Source organism: Polypterus senegalus, chromosome 14 (genome assembly GCF_016835505.1).
Source record: "Polypterus senegalus isolate Bchr_013 chromosome 14, ASM1683550v1, whole genome shotgun sequence".
Classification (NCBI taxonomy): Eukaryota; Metazoa; Chordata; class Cladistia; order Polypteriformes; family Polypteridae; genus Polypterus; species Polypterus senegalus.
Window position 1 is genome coordinate 66,847,462 of NC_053167.1, and position 20,965 is coordinate 66,868,426.

The 20,965-nt window shown below is 38.2% G+C and overlaps 1 protein-coding gene across 7 annotated transcripts in view; it reads left to right on the plus strand.

Moving 5' to 3' along the window:
• szt2 (SZT2 subunit of KICSTOR complex) overlaps nucleotides 1-20,965 on the plus strand; it is a 337,146-nt gene that overhangs the window by 196,687 nt on the left and 119,494 nt on the right. For all 7 annotated transcript variants that reach the window (XM_039735449.1, XM_039735443.1, XM_039735448.1 and 4 more), the window contains 5 exons: nucleotides 2,767-2,864; nucleotides 7,547-7,679; nucleotides 17,130-17,257; nucleotides 19,017-19,064; nucleotides 20,568-20,689. In XM_039735449.1, the coding sequence (XP_039591383.1) occupies nucleotides 2,767-2,864; nucleotides 7,547-7,679; nucleotides 17,130-17,257; nucleotides 19,017-19,064; nucleotides 20,568-20,689 (529 nt within the window). The remainder of the gene's footprint in view (nucleotides 1-2,766; nucleotides 2,865-7,546; nucleotides 7,680-17,129; nucleotides 17,258-19,016; nucleotides 19,065-20,567; nucleotides 20,690-20,965) is intronic.

Sequence of the window (20,965 nt, forward strand, 5' to 3'; positions counted from 1 at the left end):
GTTTCTTCGCTGTGAAGTCTCGCCATCTTTGCAGCATCATTATGTCGATTCTTGTAGCTGCTTCTTGCTGCTCAATGTAATTAATTGCAGTTTCTAGCCTTAACTCCGTCACTAATATAGTCAACATCCGTACAAGTGTATATTGTTTACTACAGCATTGTGACTGTGTGTGTGTTTGTGCTGTGACATGCGAGTCCCCGTCTTGCACCCAAAAACTTGAATCTGAGTCTCGGTACTTTAGCAACACCAGCTTTATTAAGCTTGAAACAGCAACAGCGTGGTTATTTATTGTTGCGGAATCTGCCATTCTCCTATACACAGACACAGCAGTCAGGCTAGGGGGGAGAGTAATACTGAGCCCAGCGCATTTATAATGCCTCTTGTTCCTTGTATCACCCATCAACGGCAGACGCTTATAGCATGTCCGCGATCTTTTTGGATTGGCTTTTACATCGAACTGCTACAGCGCTGGGAGACGGCGATTGCTTTGGGACGCTCCTCCGTGTGTCGTCCCGTTGGGTGGAATCGCACAAGAGTTTAGAAACTCGCTTACACCAGCCATGATTCTTTTCAAAGGTAAAGTGCAGGTTAATTTGCTTTATGTATTTTTACTTTATATTTTATATTAATCATTTTATATGAATAGTTTTGGGTTGTGGAACGAATCTGAGTTTCCATTATTTCTTATGGGGAAATTCGCATTGATATACTGTACGAGTGCTTTGGACTGCGAGCACATTTCCAGAACGAATTATGCTCGCAAACCGAGGTTCCACTGTAATTAGCTGCGGCAGAGCCTGGAGCAACAAAAAATAGACTATGCTCACACCCGCAACTTGTAGTTCTTGTTGCTGATTGAGGCGTATTTTTTTTTTTGTCTTTTTTTTGCGGTGGGATGTCGGATAATATGGAATGTTGGATAACCGAAGGTAGGATAAGCGAGACTCTACTGTATTTCCCTTTTGCCCAGGCACAATCCATTTGATTATCCAGATAAGGGCAGTTTAGAGGTATCTTTCTTTCAGCCTTCCTGTTTATGTCCTGCTGCCTGAGGAAGCTGTGTTTGTGGTCCTCAGTCTCAGTCTCGGTACATGTTATTTCTGTTATTTCTCTGTGGCAATTGATAACCTCTATGAATTCTTCAGTAGTCTTCTAGGGTTTAAGTTGGACCAGACCTGCCAAAAGAATCTGTAAGGCAGTGACAAAATGGTACATGATTGCATTTCAATTTCTTGTTCACCTGACGTTTCATTTGGGCTCTCCCATTTAGCCATCTGGCACCATAGACCAAAAACTGAGCATGGATCAGTCCAGCTGGATTGAACATTCAGTCTCAACTTTTGTTAGCTTGCATAACAGGGATTACACCCTAATAAGCTAAATCTCATTCTTAAAGACAGGGTAATCTATCACATTCCTCTTGTCCAGGTCATAACAGACACTGAGTGCTTTGCTTTTTTAGAAAAGATGTCAGAATGTTGACTCAATTGTGTATTGGCTAGCAGGTCATGTGACTGCACATTCAGTGACCAAAAGGTACATCTTTGGATCCAAGTAGTGTTTTGGGTAAATAGGCATTATCTCTATTCAGCCTCCGTAGACATTGTTTGATGATTGGCAACCTATAACTGGAGTTGCCATATCTACAACCCCAGCTTCTGTAGACCCTCCATCATGGTTTGCACAATTATTTCCAGGAGAATCCTGCCCACCACACCACTTAAAAAGAAAACTGAAACACTACAGTAGAGTGATGGGGTCCAGCAGTGACCCTGTTTAATTCCATCTGGTAAGACTGGTACATAATGCACCTCTATAGAGGTGCCCGTTTTTTGGTCCCTGAGGATCAGCAACTATTAAACTTCAGTGATTGTTGCCTTTCTTCATCTCTCTAAATCTAAAAAGAAAAGTGGGAGATCTGTTAGAGGCAGTGCTTATATTCCCCTCCTCCCCTGCTGCAAAACACCAAGCTGTGTATGTGACTGTGGCTTGGACTGTTACTAGATACACCTCAGTCCAAAATATTACTTTTTGGATTAGGTGGAACATGAGGTTTCCAGTATAAATGTGTGGCTTAAAAATCTTCAGAAGCCATGTAATGCAGTCGGAATGGACCACAGTCCTTAAAGTGAGTTTATAGTATCTCACTGAAAGTATTCCTGGAAAATTCAAATTGTTCTGGAGGTTAAAATCTGTCTTTCTGGTTATAGAGAAGTATACTTTTTATGTTAAGTTGCAAGTAATCTCTCTTGATAAATGCTCTGCCTTGATTTGTTTTTTAGATAAAATGGCAATACTATATTTCTACCTTAGGTTAATTATGAATTTCTCCCCCGCATATCTTTTAGTGACAGCAATATTCAGTTGAACCACCGGAGCCTTCCATTTTTCACAACATTACATTAAATATGGAGATAAATATATCTCTTTAACTGAAATATTTCATCATAATCCATTTATTTCTATCATACAATTGATGTCCCATTTTTTTCTTGTATTTTTCAAAATCTATTATTTTGTTAAAACCTCTCTAATAAGTAAATGATTAGTTGCCATAGTTAAAGCAGAGTTATATTTTGTAATTAATGGGGTGATTAGATTTAAGAATCTTATGACAGATTATTAAAATGTTTTGAAGATCTTGTTGTCATTAATCATTTACTCAAAGCAACAGAAATTGTGCAAATAGTTTTAATAATTGGCTTCAGTTGCTGTTCTGAAATGAATAGCACTCAAACAAAAGTGTTTTTTTTCCCCCAATTACAGGAAACATACAGTTCATCTTGAGGAAGGGGAAACAGGAAATTTACACCCAGTCTTCCAGTCAACTTGCCAGAAATGGTTGGCATTTATGGACCATATTGGTAATTATTTCTCCTGGTATATTCTTTATATTTTTGAACATTTTTTAATAATAAAAATATTATCATCTGAAATATTCCATCTGTCTCCATTTAAGGGTTCAGTTGGTATCATGCATACTATTTGTTTGATTTCTTGCCATAGTATATTGAAAAGTGAATTTTTCATTTTTATTTAATATCAGTTATAAAACTAAAACAAAGTTTATAACTTTGCTTGTTAGAGTGCCGCATGAAGACCCATGTATAGAAAAAAATCTTGCACCTACCCCACATTTTTTTTGTTTAAGAAAATCATTTTTGCCTTTTCTGTTATTTTACTGGTGTAACATTCTCAAATCTGCTTAGAATCATTCACTTATTGTTGTTAAGCATTTGCACACAAATCCGTGTTCTCCAAGAACTATTCCAAAACCACACTTCTACTTGTAAAAATACTATGAGGATATCTTGAAAAGCTGAAGTGTTTAACTAATTACTTGTGTCTTCATCAAAATGTCAAACAATATTTTAAATAAATAGGTTAGTAAAGAACTTATGTAAAATACAATCGCAAATTAGGAAAAGTTAGGGCAGTATGGAAATGCAAATAAAAGAAAAAAAACAGTGATTATATTTTTCTGGTCAACTTCATTTCATTTGTTAATTGTACATCATTTCCTGCATTTCAGGCCTGCAGCACATTTCAATAAAAGTTAGGATGGTAAAGCATTCACCACTTTGTAATGTTCCCATTCCTTCTCACAGCACGTAAAAGACATTTTGACACTGGGGATACCAAGAGATGAAGTGTTTCAGGTGTTATTTTGTCACATTCGTCCTGCAAACATGTCTTAAGGTGTGTAACAGAACAAGGTGGTTGTTGTCGCATTTCTTCATTTCAAAATTCTCCACACATTCTACTGGGGATGGGTCAGAACTACAGGTAGGCCAATCCAGTATCCATACCCTCTTCATCTGCAGCCAGGCCTTTGTAATATCTGCAGAATATGCTTTTGCATTGTCTTGTTGAAAAATGCATGGACATTTCTGGAAAAGATGTCATCTTGAAGGCAGCATATGTTGCTTCACAATCCTCAATGTACTCTGCCATTACAGAAGTATAAATTACCTTTGCCAAAGGCACTGACACAACCACAGACGTTTTCTTTTGGACTTGTTGCTGATAACAGTCTGGATGGTACTTTTTGTCTTTGGTCTGTAGCACACAGTGTCCATTTCTTCCAAAAAGGATCTGGAATACTGATTCATCTGACCACTGTGTGATGGTCCATCCTAAATGCCTCTGAGACTAGAGAAGTCGAAGCCACTTCTAAACATGGTTAAAGTTTTTGGCAATTGTGAATGTAACCTTGTATTTTAGTGTTTGACAAAGTTTTGTAAAGTAATCCCTTGGCCATAAGGTTATATCAACTATTGATGAATGACAGTCCTTGAATCATTTAATGATATTATGCACTATATAGGGAGAAATATGCGAATCCCTTCAAATCTTTGTTTGAGAACATTGTTTTTAAGTATTTCAATAATTTTCTCACACATTTGTTGAAAAACAGGAGATCCTCCTCTCATCTTACCTCCTCAAAGACTAAGCTTTTCATGGATAATGTTTTTGTACCAAATCATGATTAACATCACCTCTGTGACATCACATCATTATTTAATTTTTTATTTGAGTTGTGGCAGACAGCACAAGCCCAATCCCAGCCAGGACACATCTATAGTGAAGGATCAGGGGAAAGAGCGCGCACAGGGCACTTCCTCCCCTGGAGACCTAGATGGTAGCCCCCCTGGGTTTCAGTGGTGTCTCCGATTTCCACAGGGCCTCATGGGAGTTAGAGTTTGGTACAGTACTGGTGCTGAATAAAAGAAGCCCACTGCCACTGCTCCAGGAGCCAGAATTGGGAGGGAGAAGACAATACTTGCTGGAGGAGGAGTGGAGGCAGATAGAGAGAAAAGGAAAAACAGAGAAGACAAAGCGGTGTATTGCTATGTACTGTTTTCTTATTGTGAATTTGGTACTGTGCTGTGGGAAATGGTTGAAAAGTGGTTCCCACTGAATAAAGCCAGTGTTGTGCTTGTGAACTCGTGTCTGTGTCTGTCTGTGTTGGGTTTAGGGAGCTGAATGCCCTCAGGAGACCACAGCCTCGTTGCTGGCCTTAATACTACAGTCCCTGAAGCTTAAGATTTTTTTCTTTGCCCCCAACCTCCTTAAATTTTCCTGACATACGCCTAGAAGCCTGTAAGCTCCTTATCACTGTGCTACTTGCTCACTTTTGTTTTGCAAATGTGTAGATTAGCAGAAGGCAGCCTGCTACACCACACCCTCCATTCAGTCAGATAAAGACATTGCCCTGCAGCAATTCTTACAGCTCAAGTCTGTGTTGAAGTGTTTATCTGGCGATGCATTTGTATGGAATTATATTGTTAATGAAATAGCGTGATTTGAAATACATGCATTTCATGTGTATTCTGTGTCTACGGTGATCTGTGTAAATAAAGAATGACAGAGGAAATGCAAGGCAAGAAATGCTGAGCACATGGCTAAAACAGAAAATGTTTTCATATATTACAGTGTAATGTTGACGTGAAGTGAAGGATGTGTGAAGACTGAAGCCCAAATATCCAATAAACACTTTCATAAAACTTTTCATATAACAAAATAAGTATGCTTTTATTCAAGAGTAAAACTGAAGAGAAAGAAATTGCTCAATTGACACGTTGCTGAAGCTCAACTATCAGTTGATACAAAGTAAAAGACGTTTACATATGTGTATGTTTGTGCTTTTGGAAAAGCTACAGCTTGGTAGTGAGCCTCTATTATTATTATCACATAATAAATACATACATTTGATGCGAGTCTTTAACATCCTGTGTAAATTTATGGTACTTGTAAAGTTGCAGCTGAAAGAATAAAAGCAGACATACAAATGCTGCTCAGTCATTTGTCTTGTTGCAAACAGGCTCACTACTCAAAGTGTTAAATGCAAGGACGACACAAGATTCAAACCTGTGACTTTGAGGATGCCAAGCTGTAGCTTTTCCACTGTGCCATCTGAGACAGAACAGTGTTAACTCTCTGACGACTGGTTGAAAATGAAAAGTACAAACATACACATATGCAAATGTCTTTTACTTTGTATCGAATAATATTTGAGCTTCAGCAACATGTCAATTGAGCAATTTCTTATTCTTCAGTTTTACTCTTATAAATAATAAAATGAATAAAAGCATATATGTATTTCAAATCACAATATTTCATTACCTATACAATTCCATACAAATGCATCACCAGATAAACACTTCAACACTGACTTGAACTGTGAGGATTGCAACAGGGCAATGCCTTCATCTGATTGAACGTGGGTGGGGGTGTAGTAGGCTGCGTTCTGCTAATCCACACATTTGCAAAACAAAAGCGGGCTTTTAGAGCAGTGAGGAGGAGCTATGAGCTTCATGGCGTATGTCAGGAAAATTTAAGGAGGTCGGGGCAACAAAAAAAATCTTAAACTTCAGGGTTTCTAGTGTTAATTTGCCTTGTCCCAACTTTTTTTGGAATGTGTTGAAATGCAGCATTGGATGTATACAGTAATCCCTTGCTACATCGTGCTTCCACTTTCGCTGCTTCACTCTATCGCGGATTTTAAATGTAAGCATATCTAAATATATATCACGGATTTTCCCCTGGTTCGCGGATTTCTGCAGACAATGCGTCTTTTAATTTATGGTACATGCTTCCTCGGTTTGTTTGCTCAGTTGATTACATACAAGGGACGCTATTGGCGGATGGCTTAGAAGCTACCCAATCAGAGCATATATTACATATTAACTAAAACTCCTCAATGATATAAGATATGCTTCCTGCGCAGTGCTTGATTGTTTGCTTTTCTCTCTCTCTGACATTCTCTGCGCCTGACGGAGGGGGTGTGAGCAGAGGGGCTGTTTGCACAGAGGCTATTTGCTTAGAAGATACGGATGCTCCTCTAAAAAATGCCACCTTATCGCGGTGCTTCGGCATACTTAAAAGCCCAAAAGCACGTATTGATTTTTTGATTGTTTGCTTTTCTGTCGTGCGCGCGCTCTCTCTCTCTGACATTCTCTGCTCCTGACAAGATATGTTTGCATTCTTTTAATTGTGAGAAAGAACTGTCATCTCAGTCTTGTCATGGAGCACAGTTTAAACTTTTGACTAAAGGGTGTTATTTCATGTCTAGAGGGCTCTAATAATGTTAACAGTGTGGGAGAGTTTATAAGGGCTTAAAATATATAAAAATAACCGTACAAACATATGGTTTCTACTTCGCAGATTTTCATTTATCGCGGGGGTCCTGGAACGCAACCCCCGCGATCGAGGAGGGATTACTGTATTAACAAATGAAGTTGACCAGACAAAACATGGAATATATTGGGGTCATACTGTCAGTAATGAAATTAAAGTCAAAGTAAATTTAAAAATCTTTGTGTTTTTTTTTTTTCCATTTGCATTTTCCATACTGTCCCATCTTATTCTGATTGGCAGTTGTAGAAGTTGTTGTCCAACAGAAGAATAGTTCTTTTTTTTCCTTTTGACTCCCTGCCAGCTTTAATAATATGTTAACCAGAGCTACCATTATCATGTGCCTTTTCAGTCCTAAGAATCATTATTGTGGTTTCTCCTCTCAAGCATATTTTTCCTTCTTGTTCAGGATGCCCTTCTGTTCAGCAGTGCTCAGCAGAGATTGTATCACAGTTTCTTTTGCCTTCCATTCTAACTGAAGTTGTTAATCTGGTTAGTTCACTTGCCATAGACACTACAGTTAAGGTGTTTGAGAGAATCTGGTAAGTTAAAATGAATTTTCAGTTCACTGTCTTAATTTGTCAAATTGGAATGTGTTCTGGTTATATTTTCAGTATAGCCTTTTTATGTGGTAACTTTGGATACTAAACACAATCTGTTATTTATACTCATTTTTTCTTATTCTTAAATACACACACTGAATGTGCTAACTGGACTTGTTAAGTGTTGTAACCAGTATATGGTTACCCAGTAATGTCCAACACAGTCGCAGGTTCAAATAATGGATTTTTAATCCACCAAGCACCAAATACCATAAAATTATCCAATAATCATACAAAACAATGACTCTTTTCCTCTCCTTCCACTTTCAGTTATGTGTTGCCTGCTGCTTCCTGACTCTGACTCCCCAAAGTAAGGCAGTGTGTTACTTTTATACAATCGCTGGTGACCTGGCCCAACTTGTGGGGAGGACTTCCTGGTTTTTTGAGAACCAGGGTAGTCCCCCCTGACAGCGCGCTCTTTTGGCACCCATAGGTCATGCCGTCATCCAGCCAGAATGCCCGTCTGTCCTCTGTGGCACTCACAGTGCTTACAATGGCTATTTATATTGGTTTTTTTTTTCAGTTGTAAGTGGTTTGATAGCGAGTGGCTAGCACTGCTCTCTCACAATTTTAGAGTGCAGATTGTGGTTTCCAGCAATGTCACTGTGGGTGCTTTATGTCAACAGAGATTAGCTTTTAAAAAGGAATTTTAGAGTGCTAAAATACTATTTTTATTATTCTAATTTAGTATACTTTCTAAAATTGATATTGGAGGATGTTTAAGAAAACCTGGGGTCTCATTCATAAAACTTCATTTTGAACCAAGCTTGAAAGTATGCTTATGCCAAAAAGCAGAAAAATGTACATTAATAAAAGCTGATTCATAAAACCTGGTGTACATACATTTGTGTGTAATTTACTCTTTGTAGAGCATAGTCAACTTCTAAATGTACATACGTGAATATACCTTAAATCCTTCCTGGTTGCCAGTCTGAAACAAGCATAGTTGGACTATACTAATTAACTTTTGTGAAAATGAACAGTCTTGACACACAAAAAAATCTTTTGGGCAGCCACCCATATACTTGAAGCCTGACTGCAAAACGGCAAAATAAGTTACACAGATGTGTACAGAGTTGAGTCCAAAACAGAACTGAAGTTACAGAGGAAGTTGTCTTGTATTTAAGGCAGGCAAGTGGAAGTGATGTCATTGAGGCCCAGAACCGGAAGTGATGTTCTTGGGGGAGGAACCAGAAGTGACGTCCCCAGGCCCAGAAACGGAAGTGGTGTCTCTCTTGGGGATTGGGGAAATGGGCAGGATTTTGGGGAGGGGGATTGGGTTACCGTAAGTGATGTCGTTGGGCCTGAATCAGGTAGAATTTCCCGTGTCCGGTCTGCAGAGATAGCAGAGGAAGGTTTAGTGCAACACCCCCACTCCCTGGCCTGCATGGAATTACCTTCTCTTGGTCCATTTAGTTATCTCTCATGCACATGTTTGTGACACCTCGTACATACTGTTTGCAGTTATGATAATGAAGACCTTCATTAGCTGGTAGAGCAGTCTCCCACTTGACGCATTCAGACACCGTCACCTGCATTTGCAGAGTTCTTTTGTGTCCCCCTCCTTTGCACTCTAGGGTTGGGGAAAGTCGTAAGACACCAGTGTTTCAGTTGAAAGCCACAATCTCCTGGCCCATTTAATGATATGATTGCAGTTACATTGAATAAAAGAGGCAATATGAAACACTAAGTGTTAAACTAGTTAACTTGCCAACATGCTAGCCATAATGTATACAGTCAGAGTGGCATAGTGGTTAAGGATTTGGGCTTCAAACCCTGAGGTTGTGGGTTCACATCCTGCTACTGACACTGTGACCATGAGCAAGTCACTTGACCTGCCTGTTTTCCACTTGGAAAAACAAAAGAAATGGAACCAGTTGTATCATAAATGTTGTAAGTCACCTTGGATAGAGGTGCCAGTCAAATAAGTAAATGTAATGTTATTGTATAGAAACATCAGCAAGTTGCCTGCAAGTGCTGCTTTGCCTTAAAAATAAATGAATAATGGGTTGACCCCCACCGATCCACAGTGTTTTTCAGTCTCATCTTGGCATCACAGGTGACTTGTGCATTAATGAAATGTTAATGCTTTACAAAACAAGCTTCATTCTTGCTAGGTGCCCTTATTGCAATATGAGTGCAGTCAATTGACCAGATTACATTCAGAAAACTGGACACTTCTGCAAATTGTCCTTTAATGTTTGCCTGTACACCCACACCATTTATGGCTTCCTGCATATCGTACATGATGAGGCTGAAGATTGGCTGAGATAATCCTGACCTGTCAGCCAATTGAGTGGTTGGGTTGGGTAGCCAGTAGGTGCCTGATGCCAGAAAGCCAGCTGTTTCCAAAACCCGAATATGAAGCATATCTTGATTTTGGGCAGTCTGTCTTTCTAACATTTGAAGATGGCACAGACTGGTGTGGCTGGCCGTCTGCTCGTCACGCTAATCTATGTTTTAACTTTGTTTTTATGTTTTAGTTTATCCCAACCTCCACTATCCTACTATCGTGATTCTTTACTTAATATATTTTCTTGCTTGCTTTCCTCTCAATTTTAATCTCCTGATGGAATATTATGTGAACCTCCACCTTTGTTTTATTCATCTCCTGGCTTCTTCACCTGGACGCCATTGTTCACCTGTATCAGTGAGTTGAATGCCCCTCGGAGACGCAAACGCACCCGCTGCTGCCGTGGAAAAAGAGCCGGATTTGCTGTTAAACAACACCGACTGAAGTCAGAAAGTTTGGATTCCTGATGCCTGCAAGTCGTCTGTGATCCATCTTCTCCTGCACAGGACTCCTTCCCTGGTCCGTGGGCGCTGGATAATGGATTTAATTTCTCCATTTCAAGGTGGCAACACTCTTCCTTGGTGTGCTCTCAGGCAGTAAACGCTACTAATCTTCGTACGCTTACCCGTGCTTATCCTGCAACAAGCTCTTCCACTTCAATCAAGGCTGCTCTCTTGAACGTGAGATCAGTGTCTAATAAAACTTTTATTCTGCAAGACTTTATTACCTCAGATAATCTGGATTTCTTTTTCATCACTGAGACCTGGTTTGTAAATGGTGACTCTTCATGTTTTACTGACTTGGCACCATCAGGTTATTTATTTTTAGTCTCCATGGCTGACTCGTCGTGGTGGGGGTTTTGTCACTGTTTTTTAGAAATATGCTCTTGTGTCAGAGCCTTACAAAGGGTCCGTTTAGTAGCTTCGAACTGCAACTTTTTGAAGTGTGCAGCTGCCCTTTTTTGTTGTTTGCTGTGGTTTATAGACCTCCTGCAATTAATTATATTTTCATTTCTGAATTCTCTGATCTCCTGGCTGATATTTCCCTCTCCCATGACAAAGTATTGATTTTAACATTCACATTTGTTATCAATTGAAACCTTTGGTTAATGACTTTTTATCACTATTGGACTCATTTGATTTTATCCAGCATATTAATACACCAACTCATCTCTCTTGGTCACACCCTTGATCTCATTCTTACACATGATATTTCAGTTAATAATATTTATTTATGCGAAGTTTCTTTCACTGATCACTTTTCTATAATGATGAATTTGAATATTACTGTTGATGTCCCGACTACTAGCTGTCCCTCACGCTGCTCTCGCTTTTTAAATTCTTCTATTATGTCCGATTTTAAAACCATATTCTCTAGTCTTGATGTGCATGTCCAAAAGGATGGTATCGATGATTCTGTCTTAAAATTTAATTCTTCTTGTAAAACGGTTTTAGACTCAATTGCTCCGCCCAAGATACGCTGTAATAAGGGAAGACCTGCTCTCTGGCTAAATGAAACTACACAATCGCTGCGCCGCACCTTTCTAGCTGTGGAACGGAGTTGGAAAAAAGATGGACAGATTTTTAGGACTTCTCTATTCTACTTCCAGGCTGCAGTAAAGAAAACTAAACAAGATTTCTTCGCTGATTTAGTATCCCATCATTCTAAGAATCCTAGGGTCTTATTTATTTCAATCAATGCGGCCACTCACCCTCATTCTGTGATGGGATTAAATAGCACTGTTCATTCATGTGAGCAGTTTCTTTCATTCTTTGTCAGCAAAATTGATACTATCCGCTGTGGAATTGTTCAAACTGGCTATGAACTTCCTACTGTTAAACAGGGCATTGTCTTGGAATCTTTTGATCTTCTCTCACTTTCACAGTTAAAAAGAACTATTGACACCCTTAAACCAGCTCTCTACCCTCTTGATATTGTACCACAATGCCTCGTAGTGGAAGCCTTTGATGTGTTGGGTCCATCTTTACTAGCCATTATCAATGATTCTATTAGTGAGGATTTTGTGCCCTCATTTTTTAACATGCTGCTGTGCGTCCCTGTCTAAAAAAGACAGAATTAGATCCTGGAGTTTTAGCCAATTTTCGCCCGATCTCCCAACTGCCATTTTCTGGTTAAAATTCTAGAAAGAATTATTTATATTGGTTGATCACCTTAACTCCAATAATTTATTTGAGATCTACCAATCTGGCTTTAGGCGTTTCCATGGTGTTGAGATGGCCCTCCTGAAAGTATTCAATGACATCTCTGTTATTACTGACACAGGTGACGCTGCAGTCCTTCTCTTTCTTGAGCTGTCTGCTGCCTTTGATGCTATTGACCATGAGAAATTGCTGTTGCAGCTTGAACATCTTTTTGGGCTTAAAGGGGCTGCTGTTAAGTGGATCTGGATGACTTTAAATTCCTCTTTTTTGTCTACTGCACCTCTTAAATATGGTGTTCCTCAGGGATCTATTTTTGGTCCTATTTTATTCTCTATATACCTTCACCCTATTGGAGCTATTTTTAGGAAATTTAACATTTCTTTTCACTGCTATGCTGATGATACTAAGGCTTATGTTCCTGTTTGCAACTCTGCAATAAATCAACTGCACAACTGTCTTTCTGAACTAAGATCCTGGATGGCTAATAATTTTCTTGATCTGAATCAAAATAAATTGGTGGTGCTTATATTGGGTCCATCAGCTAATGCCCAAATTGGTCTTGGACTTCTCTGCTCTTTCTCTGTCTTTTGCAAACCTCAAGTCCGCAATCTTGGTGTTGTCTTTGACAGTAACCTCTCTTTTGAGAAACAGGTTAATTCTGTAGTCAAGAGTTGCTTTTTCCAGCTTCATCTATTAAGTAAGATCAAGCCTTTTTTATCTTCTAGGGATCTTGAGAAAGCTACTCATGCATTTGTCTTTTCTCACCTTGATTACTGCAACTCGCTGTATTCTGGGATTAGCAAATCCCTGATATGCAGGTTACAGTTGGTCCAGAATGTTGCCGCTCGCTTCCTGGTTGGGGCAAGAAAGTATGATTCTGTTTGTCCAATATTAGCTTCTTTACTCTGGCTGCCCGTCAGTTTTCGAATTGATTTTAAAATCTTGTTGATAGTTTTTAAATGTTTACATGGGCTTGCTCCTGTCTCTTTATCTAAATTGTGTGCTTTACACCAGCCATCTAGAGTGCTTAGATCTTCTGGTCAGTTGTCTCTTGTTGTCCCTCGTACTAAGCGTGAAACTAAGGGGGAACAGAGCATTTGCAGCTGCTACTTCTCGCCTGTGGAACTCTTTACCTCATCACATAAAGGAGTTGTCTACAATTGAACTGTTCAAAATAAGATTAAAGACTCATTTCTATTCACTTGCATTCCGTGACCTTCAGTAATACTGATGGTTTCCTCATCGTGATTATGTAACATTACTTCTGTTTATTATTTATTTTATTTATGTTCATATATTTTATTTCTGTTTATGTTATTTATGTTATTTGTATGTTTTCTTTTATTCTATTATTGTAAAGCACTTTGGCCACAGCATTCCTATGTTGTCCATCCATCCTCTTCCGCTTATCCGAGGTCGGGTCACGGGGGCAGCAGCTTGAGCAGAGATGCCCAGACTTCCCTCTCACCGGCCACTTCGTCCAGCTCTTCCGGGGGAATCCCGAGGCATTCCCAGGCCAGCCGGGAGACATAGTCCCTCCAGCGTGTCCTGGGTCTTCCCCGGGGCCTCCTCCCGGTTGGAAGTGTCCAGAACACCTCGCCAGGGAGGTGTCCAGGAGGCATCCTGATCAGATGCCCGAGCCACCTCATCTGACTCCTTCCGATGCGGAGGAGCAGCGGCTCTACTCTGAGCCCATCCCAGATGACTGAGCTTCTCGCCCTATCTTTAAGGGAAAGCTCAGACACCCTGCAGAGGAAACTCATTTCAGCCGCTTGTATTCGCAATCTCGTTCTTTCGGTCACTACCCATAGCTCCTGACCATAGGTGAGGGTAGGAACATAGATCGACTGGTAAATTGAGAGCTTTGCCTTAAGGCTCAGTTCCTTTTTCACCACGACAGACCGATGCAGAACCCGCATCACTGCGGACGCTGCTCCAATCCGCCTTTCGATCTCACACTCCATTCTTCCCTCACTCATGAACAACACCCCAAGATACTTTAACTCCTCCACTTGGGGCAGGATCTCGCTCCCAACCCTGAGAGGGCACTCCACCCTCTTCCAGCTGAGGACCATGGTCTTGGATTTGGAGGTGCTGATTCCCATCCCAACTGCTTCACACTCAGCTGCGAACCGATTCAGAGAGAGCTGAAGATCACGGCCTGATTAAGCAAACAGGAAAACATCATCTGCAAAAAGCAGTGACCCAATCCTGAGTCCACCAAACCAGATCCCCTCATCACCCTGGCTGCACCTAGAAATTCTGTCCATAAAAGTTATGAACAGAATCGGTGACAAAGGGCAGCCCTGGCGGAGTCCAACTCTAACTGGAAACGAGTTCAACTTACTGCCGGCAATGCGGACCAAGCTCTGACACCGGTTGTATAAGGACCGAACAGCCCTTATCAGGGGGTCCGGTACCCCATATTCCCGGAGCACCCGCCATAGGATTCCCTGAGGGACACAGTCGAATGCCTTTTCCAAATCCACAAAACACATGTACCCTCCAGGACTCTGCTAAGGGTGTAGAGCTGGTCCACTGTTCTGCTCAAAGAGAATGGCCATTGGGAGCCAAAATTAGCTCATAAGCTAGTCATCATTATTGGAAAAATAATTATGCCAGTCTTTAAGAGGTTGTTACCTTTGTATATGACCACTTGCATAGTCCTCAAGTAGTTTCAAACCATTAGGCTTTGAATAGACTGTAGGTAATGATATTGAAATCTTTCTGTACACAGATAATGAATCACACCTGTGTTTTTACTTGATGTAATTGTTGGCAACAAGGAATTGATTGAATTGGTTTCTAATCATAAGAAGTGACAATGGTAGGCTATATAAACTGACAAAAAAACAATGAATTTCTTTAATGTAAATACACAGCATTGGTCCTCCTAAAAGGGAACTAAAGTAGAATGTAAAGGTCATATTCAGCACTTTTGAGGTTAATTATGTTTGCCATGTAATGCACATTGTTATAATGTCTCAGTGATATATTACATGCGTGAGTTGCCATTTTGCTGGGTTTGTTACATTTCCCAAATTTATCAATGGTGTTGTCATTTCACACTTTCTCTGTACTGTTGCGTACATATGGGTCAGAGTTGCTATGTGTAATTTGTTTCATCAAGTTTTATTTTATAAATCCCAACTTTTGCAGGAAAGTTTCCTACACACCTTTCTGGCTTTTTAAGTTTTATAAATCTGATCCCAGGTGGGTATCATATGAATAAATTTCAAACTTGACTATAACAGAAGAAATAGTTTACTGGAAGGTGAAATTTGACATGTTTGTTAGTGTAGAAATTTCTAGATTCCAATGTCAACAGCATTCCATATGTTAAATAGTTGGTAAGTTATGGGCACTTAAGATAAGACGGTTGTCATGAACAGATGCTATTGAGAGTAGCATCTTAGACTTAATATGTCTTATGCAGTGTCTCTGATCATCTGTTAGACAAGTTAGTTAAATGCTTAGTTATTAGCATTTAACAGTAGGAGGTGAGCAGATCAAGGCATATAAAAAAAGAGTTTGATTAGGACTTCCTTTCAATATTTAAAAAAAAACATTTCAGTGCAATTTCTTTCTGCTTCCCTCCAACATGACCAGTAGTAAAACTGGTAGTGTCATACCCCACTGTGTTTTTAACCATTTTTTCTGTGACCTCTCATCATTCCAAATGAGCAAAATTACAATTGAGCCAGGTTTTTTAAAAGAGGATTTCTTGATACAAGAATACTCAGAAAAAGATGGAAACTTAGAGAAAATGTTCATTTTGACAATATTAATTCTTCCAGCTTATGTAAGGTGAAGAGTTAATTTCTTGCTAAAATCAAATTAAGTAGGTCTTGAAATTTTGATAGCTAAATATTTGGACTATTGTGAGACGGTAAAAGTGTTTAAATTCAAGCTGAGGTATAAATGTATTATTTGAGACAGCCTATTAACATAATTTGTTCTAATTTATTTTTATATGAATAATAACATTATTTTACCTTTAAGTATGCTTTGAGTGCTCATAAAGAATAAAAATGTGAAGCATGTTGTTAACGAATAGCAAATAGTTGATATGTGATTACATGTGATGCCCTGAAGGAAAAAAAACAAGTGCTGCCTCAGATCCAAATAAGACACTCCCACCATCATGTGTTTGAGAGGCCATGTTAGGGTTTATAGAAGGAACTTTTAACTTTGAATTTTTTATCATCCCAATAAAGTGCATTCACAATACTAGTTTAAATGTATTAGGATACCTAAGACATGTATTTTAAAAGCTAGTTATTGGGACAGTAACAGTTTATGTCCTTATGATTTTATTAATTTCCATTCAGCAGCCCAATTATATTTTGAGAACAGTTAATGGAATTATTACATTAACGCAAACCACACTCTGCAATACTTATGGATTTCCAGTGAACAGTTGGTAGTAGAGAAAAAAAAGATAACATAATTATCATAAAAGAATTTGCATAATGTTTTTGTAATTGTTGCATGTAACTTTGTGCTTAAATGTAGCTGTCTTCTATCATTCTGATCTGAGTTAATATGAGGATGCTTACAATAGTGCAGTGAGCTGAACAGGATACCCGGCTCTGACATCACCACTGTGAATGTCTCTTTATACCTCTTTATATGTTGCTATTGAAAATAGAGTGACAGTAGTCCAGCTGACATATCTGTCTGGTCTTTCATGCTCAGCCTGTTACCACAGCATCTTACTAGGTCAAAGTTGAAGAGAAAGTAGGAGAAATTAGATAAACTGCAAGATTAAAAATAATTCAGTTATAATTACATATCTGTTTCTTGTATAAAAACTAAAAATGTTTTTTTCTTCTGGACAGGTAAATATTGTTGCAGCGATTTTATTTAATTTAAACTACCTAACTCAAAATTATTTCTGAACTCTGTTCTCTGTTTATTTTTTTTTTTTACTAGTTCTACAAATGGGGAAACCTTTCTTCCTCTGTCTCTCAACCAGCATTCCAGTAAACCCCCTGCTGTTGCTAGGCAATTTATACTTATTGGGCGAAATTTTCAGCAGTGGCGCCAAAGCACTGAACAAGGTATGCCAGTAGTTTATTGTATTTGTTTTCTCAAAACTTCATTGAACAAATTCTAGTCCAAGAAATCGTTCAGTTGTTTTGTTTGTTGATTGAGATACATTTTACTTTTCATGTTATCTCATCTTATAATTTCATTTTTTTTAAATAATTCATCGTATAAATGTTAGACTTGTGTTAATTACTTATGTGTAATTTAAGTGTTATAACATTCCTCTAATAAGTTATGAATTGCACTAATTTTGCTTATTACAGTTTTGGATGACTGTGTGGTACAGTCATTAACACTGTTAAGTGATATATCAGGGGCCCTGAGTTCAGATCCTATGGGAAGTCATTTTCCATTCAGAGTGTACATATTCTTGCTATTTCTACATAGGTTTTCCTTTGGCTACTTCCTTGTCACCAACAATGTGCAACTTAGATTAACAGGAATTTGTACATTGGTGTAATATGAGTGGGCTTAAGTGGGCTCAGCAATACACTGACTTCTTCCTTTTGTTTGACACTGCCAGGATAGGCTCTTGCCCCCTTTGAAGTTTATTTGAATTAAGTGAATTGGAGAATTTTACAATATTTACAAATATTGTTAATTAGCCTAATATCAGAGACTTCTTACTTGTTTTTTTAGATACTGTTTTATCTATAAATTACTTTGAGCTGGTATTAGTTACTGAACAAAAATAGGCAGAAGTAATTGTGTGAAATAATCTTTCTCCTTGTGCAGTGATATTAAAAGCACAATTCACTTTTTTTTTTACAAAGTTACTTTAGAATTTAAAATAATTAGATGGGCTATACAAATAAATCGTGTGTTTGTTAAGACATTCTTGGTTTGCATCAGCATTCACTTTTGTAGTATGTAACATTCCTTGTGTCTACATTATTTTCACTTACCACAGAAGCTAGAATTCAAGAATGTTACCTAGTATCTCTAGCTAAAAATATATGTTTTTTTATGGTGACGATGAGGGACGCAACTCCGTCTCACACGGCGACCGAGCGTATATATGTACATAAGTAGGTTCCAGTTATGACCGGTACGTGTAGAATTTGGAAATTAAACCAGCCTAACTTTTGTAAGTAAGCTGTAAGGAGTGAGCCTGCCAAATTTCAGCCTTCTAACTACACGGGAAGTTGGAGAATTAGTGAGTCAGTCAGTCAGTCAGTGAGGGAGGGCTTTGCCTTTTATTAGTATAGATTATTCCATGGATGTTATATTTGGCATTATAGGCATTATATCGCTAGATTATAGAAAACATGGTCAATAGTGCGGTATAATCAGATGGAGTTTTTCATAAATTTAATTTTGTGCTTTGAAGAATATTTATAGGATATACTGTATTCTGTGTGATAGATCATAAAATATATGATTTTTAGTCTAATCTTTCTTTTTCAAGTTGAAGTAGCATATAAGTAGAATAGCTCCTTGAGTTATTTCTGTGAAAAATCAAATACCGTATTTACACGTTTACCACGCTCAAATTTTTTTCCCAAAAATTAGCATTAGAAAATCAGGTACACGTCATACACACAAAAATGTAATTCTGTAATGTTTACTTCTTCTGTTTCGGCTTGTGCTCGATCGTGCTCTCTCCCTCAGGCGAGGCAAAACGATTTTCACGATTTTCTTTGTAAAAACTAGGGTGTGCGTCTTACACGAGGGCACGTGGTACACAAGTAAATACGGTATATAGCAAAATGCATGTATCTGTGTATTTTATATTGTTTGTAATGCCACATGCTTATCCTTTACCTACAGAAGACTACTGTGCTGAAGAGTCTGCTCCACTGGTTAATAGGTTTACACGTAAGTTTACATATAGTTTAAATAATGAAGTTGTGTGCGTAGTGGCGATAGGAAATGAAATGTGTGATTTTCAGTTTGCATTATTTAATTTACCAGTAAATACCATAGCATCCATCCATGCCAGGGTATATGTATTTTTATTTTGCACAATGTAATGATTTGGGTGTTACTATATATCAATTCCATCCATCCATTTTGTGAGTTACTTTTTTCAGCACTCTGATGTATGGATATGATGCCTATTTATGCAGAACTATGCTCAAGACATAAACAATTACTTAATTTGTGTTGCTTGGATTTACTTTTTTAGGTGAGGCTAGAACAGGTAATTTTACTGCCAACTTCTCTTTTTGTATAAATGGGCAATCAGAGGATATGTTCCAATAATGTGGAACAATTGAATGTACTATATGTCACCTTATAGTAACATTATGTGAAAACAGCAGTGTCAGATGGGGAGGGGGGGATAGTGAACGCGACTGAGAGAATGAAAAGTGAATAAAAAAATAAATAAATAACCTTTACAAGTATCATAAATTACACCGACTGTTACACACTGAAATCAAATGTATGTTTTTATCCTAAAATAGTAAGAATAAGAGTAGTTTACTTCTCAAAATTGAGTCATGCGGGATCGAAATCATGACTTTTTGATTACCAGTCAGCAGCTGATACCATTACGCTACCGTGGCAGTTGTAGTAAGTGTGTGTCAATGTGGCATGCTAAGGCGGCTTTTTTCCTGCAGTTATATTTTTGAATAAAAGCATACTTGTTCTGTTGTATTTGTACCTTTTGTGAAAGTGTTTCTTTGATATTTGGACTTCAGGCTTCATACATTATATAGTTTATGCCTACATTTTGTCATTTACTACTACAATATGAAAAACGTTTCTATTTTAAAAATGTGTTTACACGGATTACTGTAGAAACGGAACACACATGAAATGCGTGTATTCCAAATAATGATCTATTATTTCCACTCTAAAACTCCACTTCACTCCCAGGTAATCAATTAAGGCATGAACTGGGAGAAGTTCATGCACGTTCTAAGTCGGTGGGGGGATGGAATAGCCGGCTACTTGCAGCTTTTCTTTATCAGCACATTTAGATTACAAAAGACGCTGGCGGAGAGGTGAGAATGGTTTTAAGAAGTGATTTAAGGTGGGACGGGTTTTTTCATAGGCTCTGGTAATTCTAGTGTTAAGTTTGTGAAATGTTGTTCATTTGAAGTTATGACCTGAAACAATTAATGTGTTTATCTTTAAAGTACTATTCAGAAAAATAGTAAACCGATACATCAGTACAAATTGATATTTACTAAAAGAAACTTTTCTACAAGTAAATAAGCATGTATTATGATGGCATTGTGAATAATAAGTAATCCCTATTTTTTAATCAAATAAACTGACATGAAAAATATATTCCTGTATGACATAAAATGTATATATTGTTTTAACAGTTTGCTGTGTTTAATAAATTCTGTCCTTGTTTTTCTACTAAAGCTCATAAAGGATTTCAACGATTTGAGTCCTTGGAACAAAGTGAATCAGGTAGTTCTGCTGTGTCAGGAAAGGGAACGGTTCCACGACAAAGGTTCACCATTGTTGATGTTTTGGATAAAAAGGTATTTGAATTTAAGTTAAGAGATATACTTTTTATAACTAATTATTTTTAAAGGCTCATTGGGTCCTTTAGAGTAAATTTGTAATTGTTCATAAAAATAAAATGCCACTACTTGAAGGTGCCCAATGTAGTCATGCACAAAATGGAAAACAGCTACCTACCAACCAACCAACCAATTTCTCTTTTGGGTAACAGTGTAAAGAAAATAAGGGGACCTGTTTCAGGGGGCAAAGATTTTAATCTACAAATCAGAGAAGGGAGTAAAGAAAGAGGATGA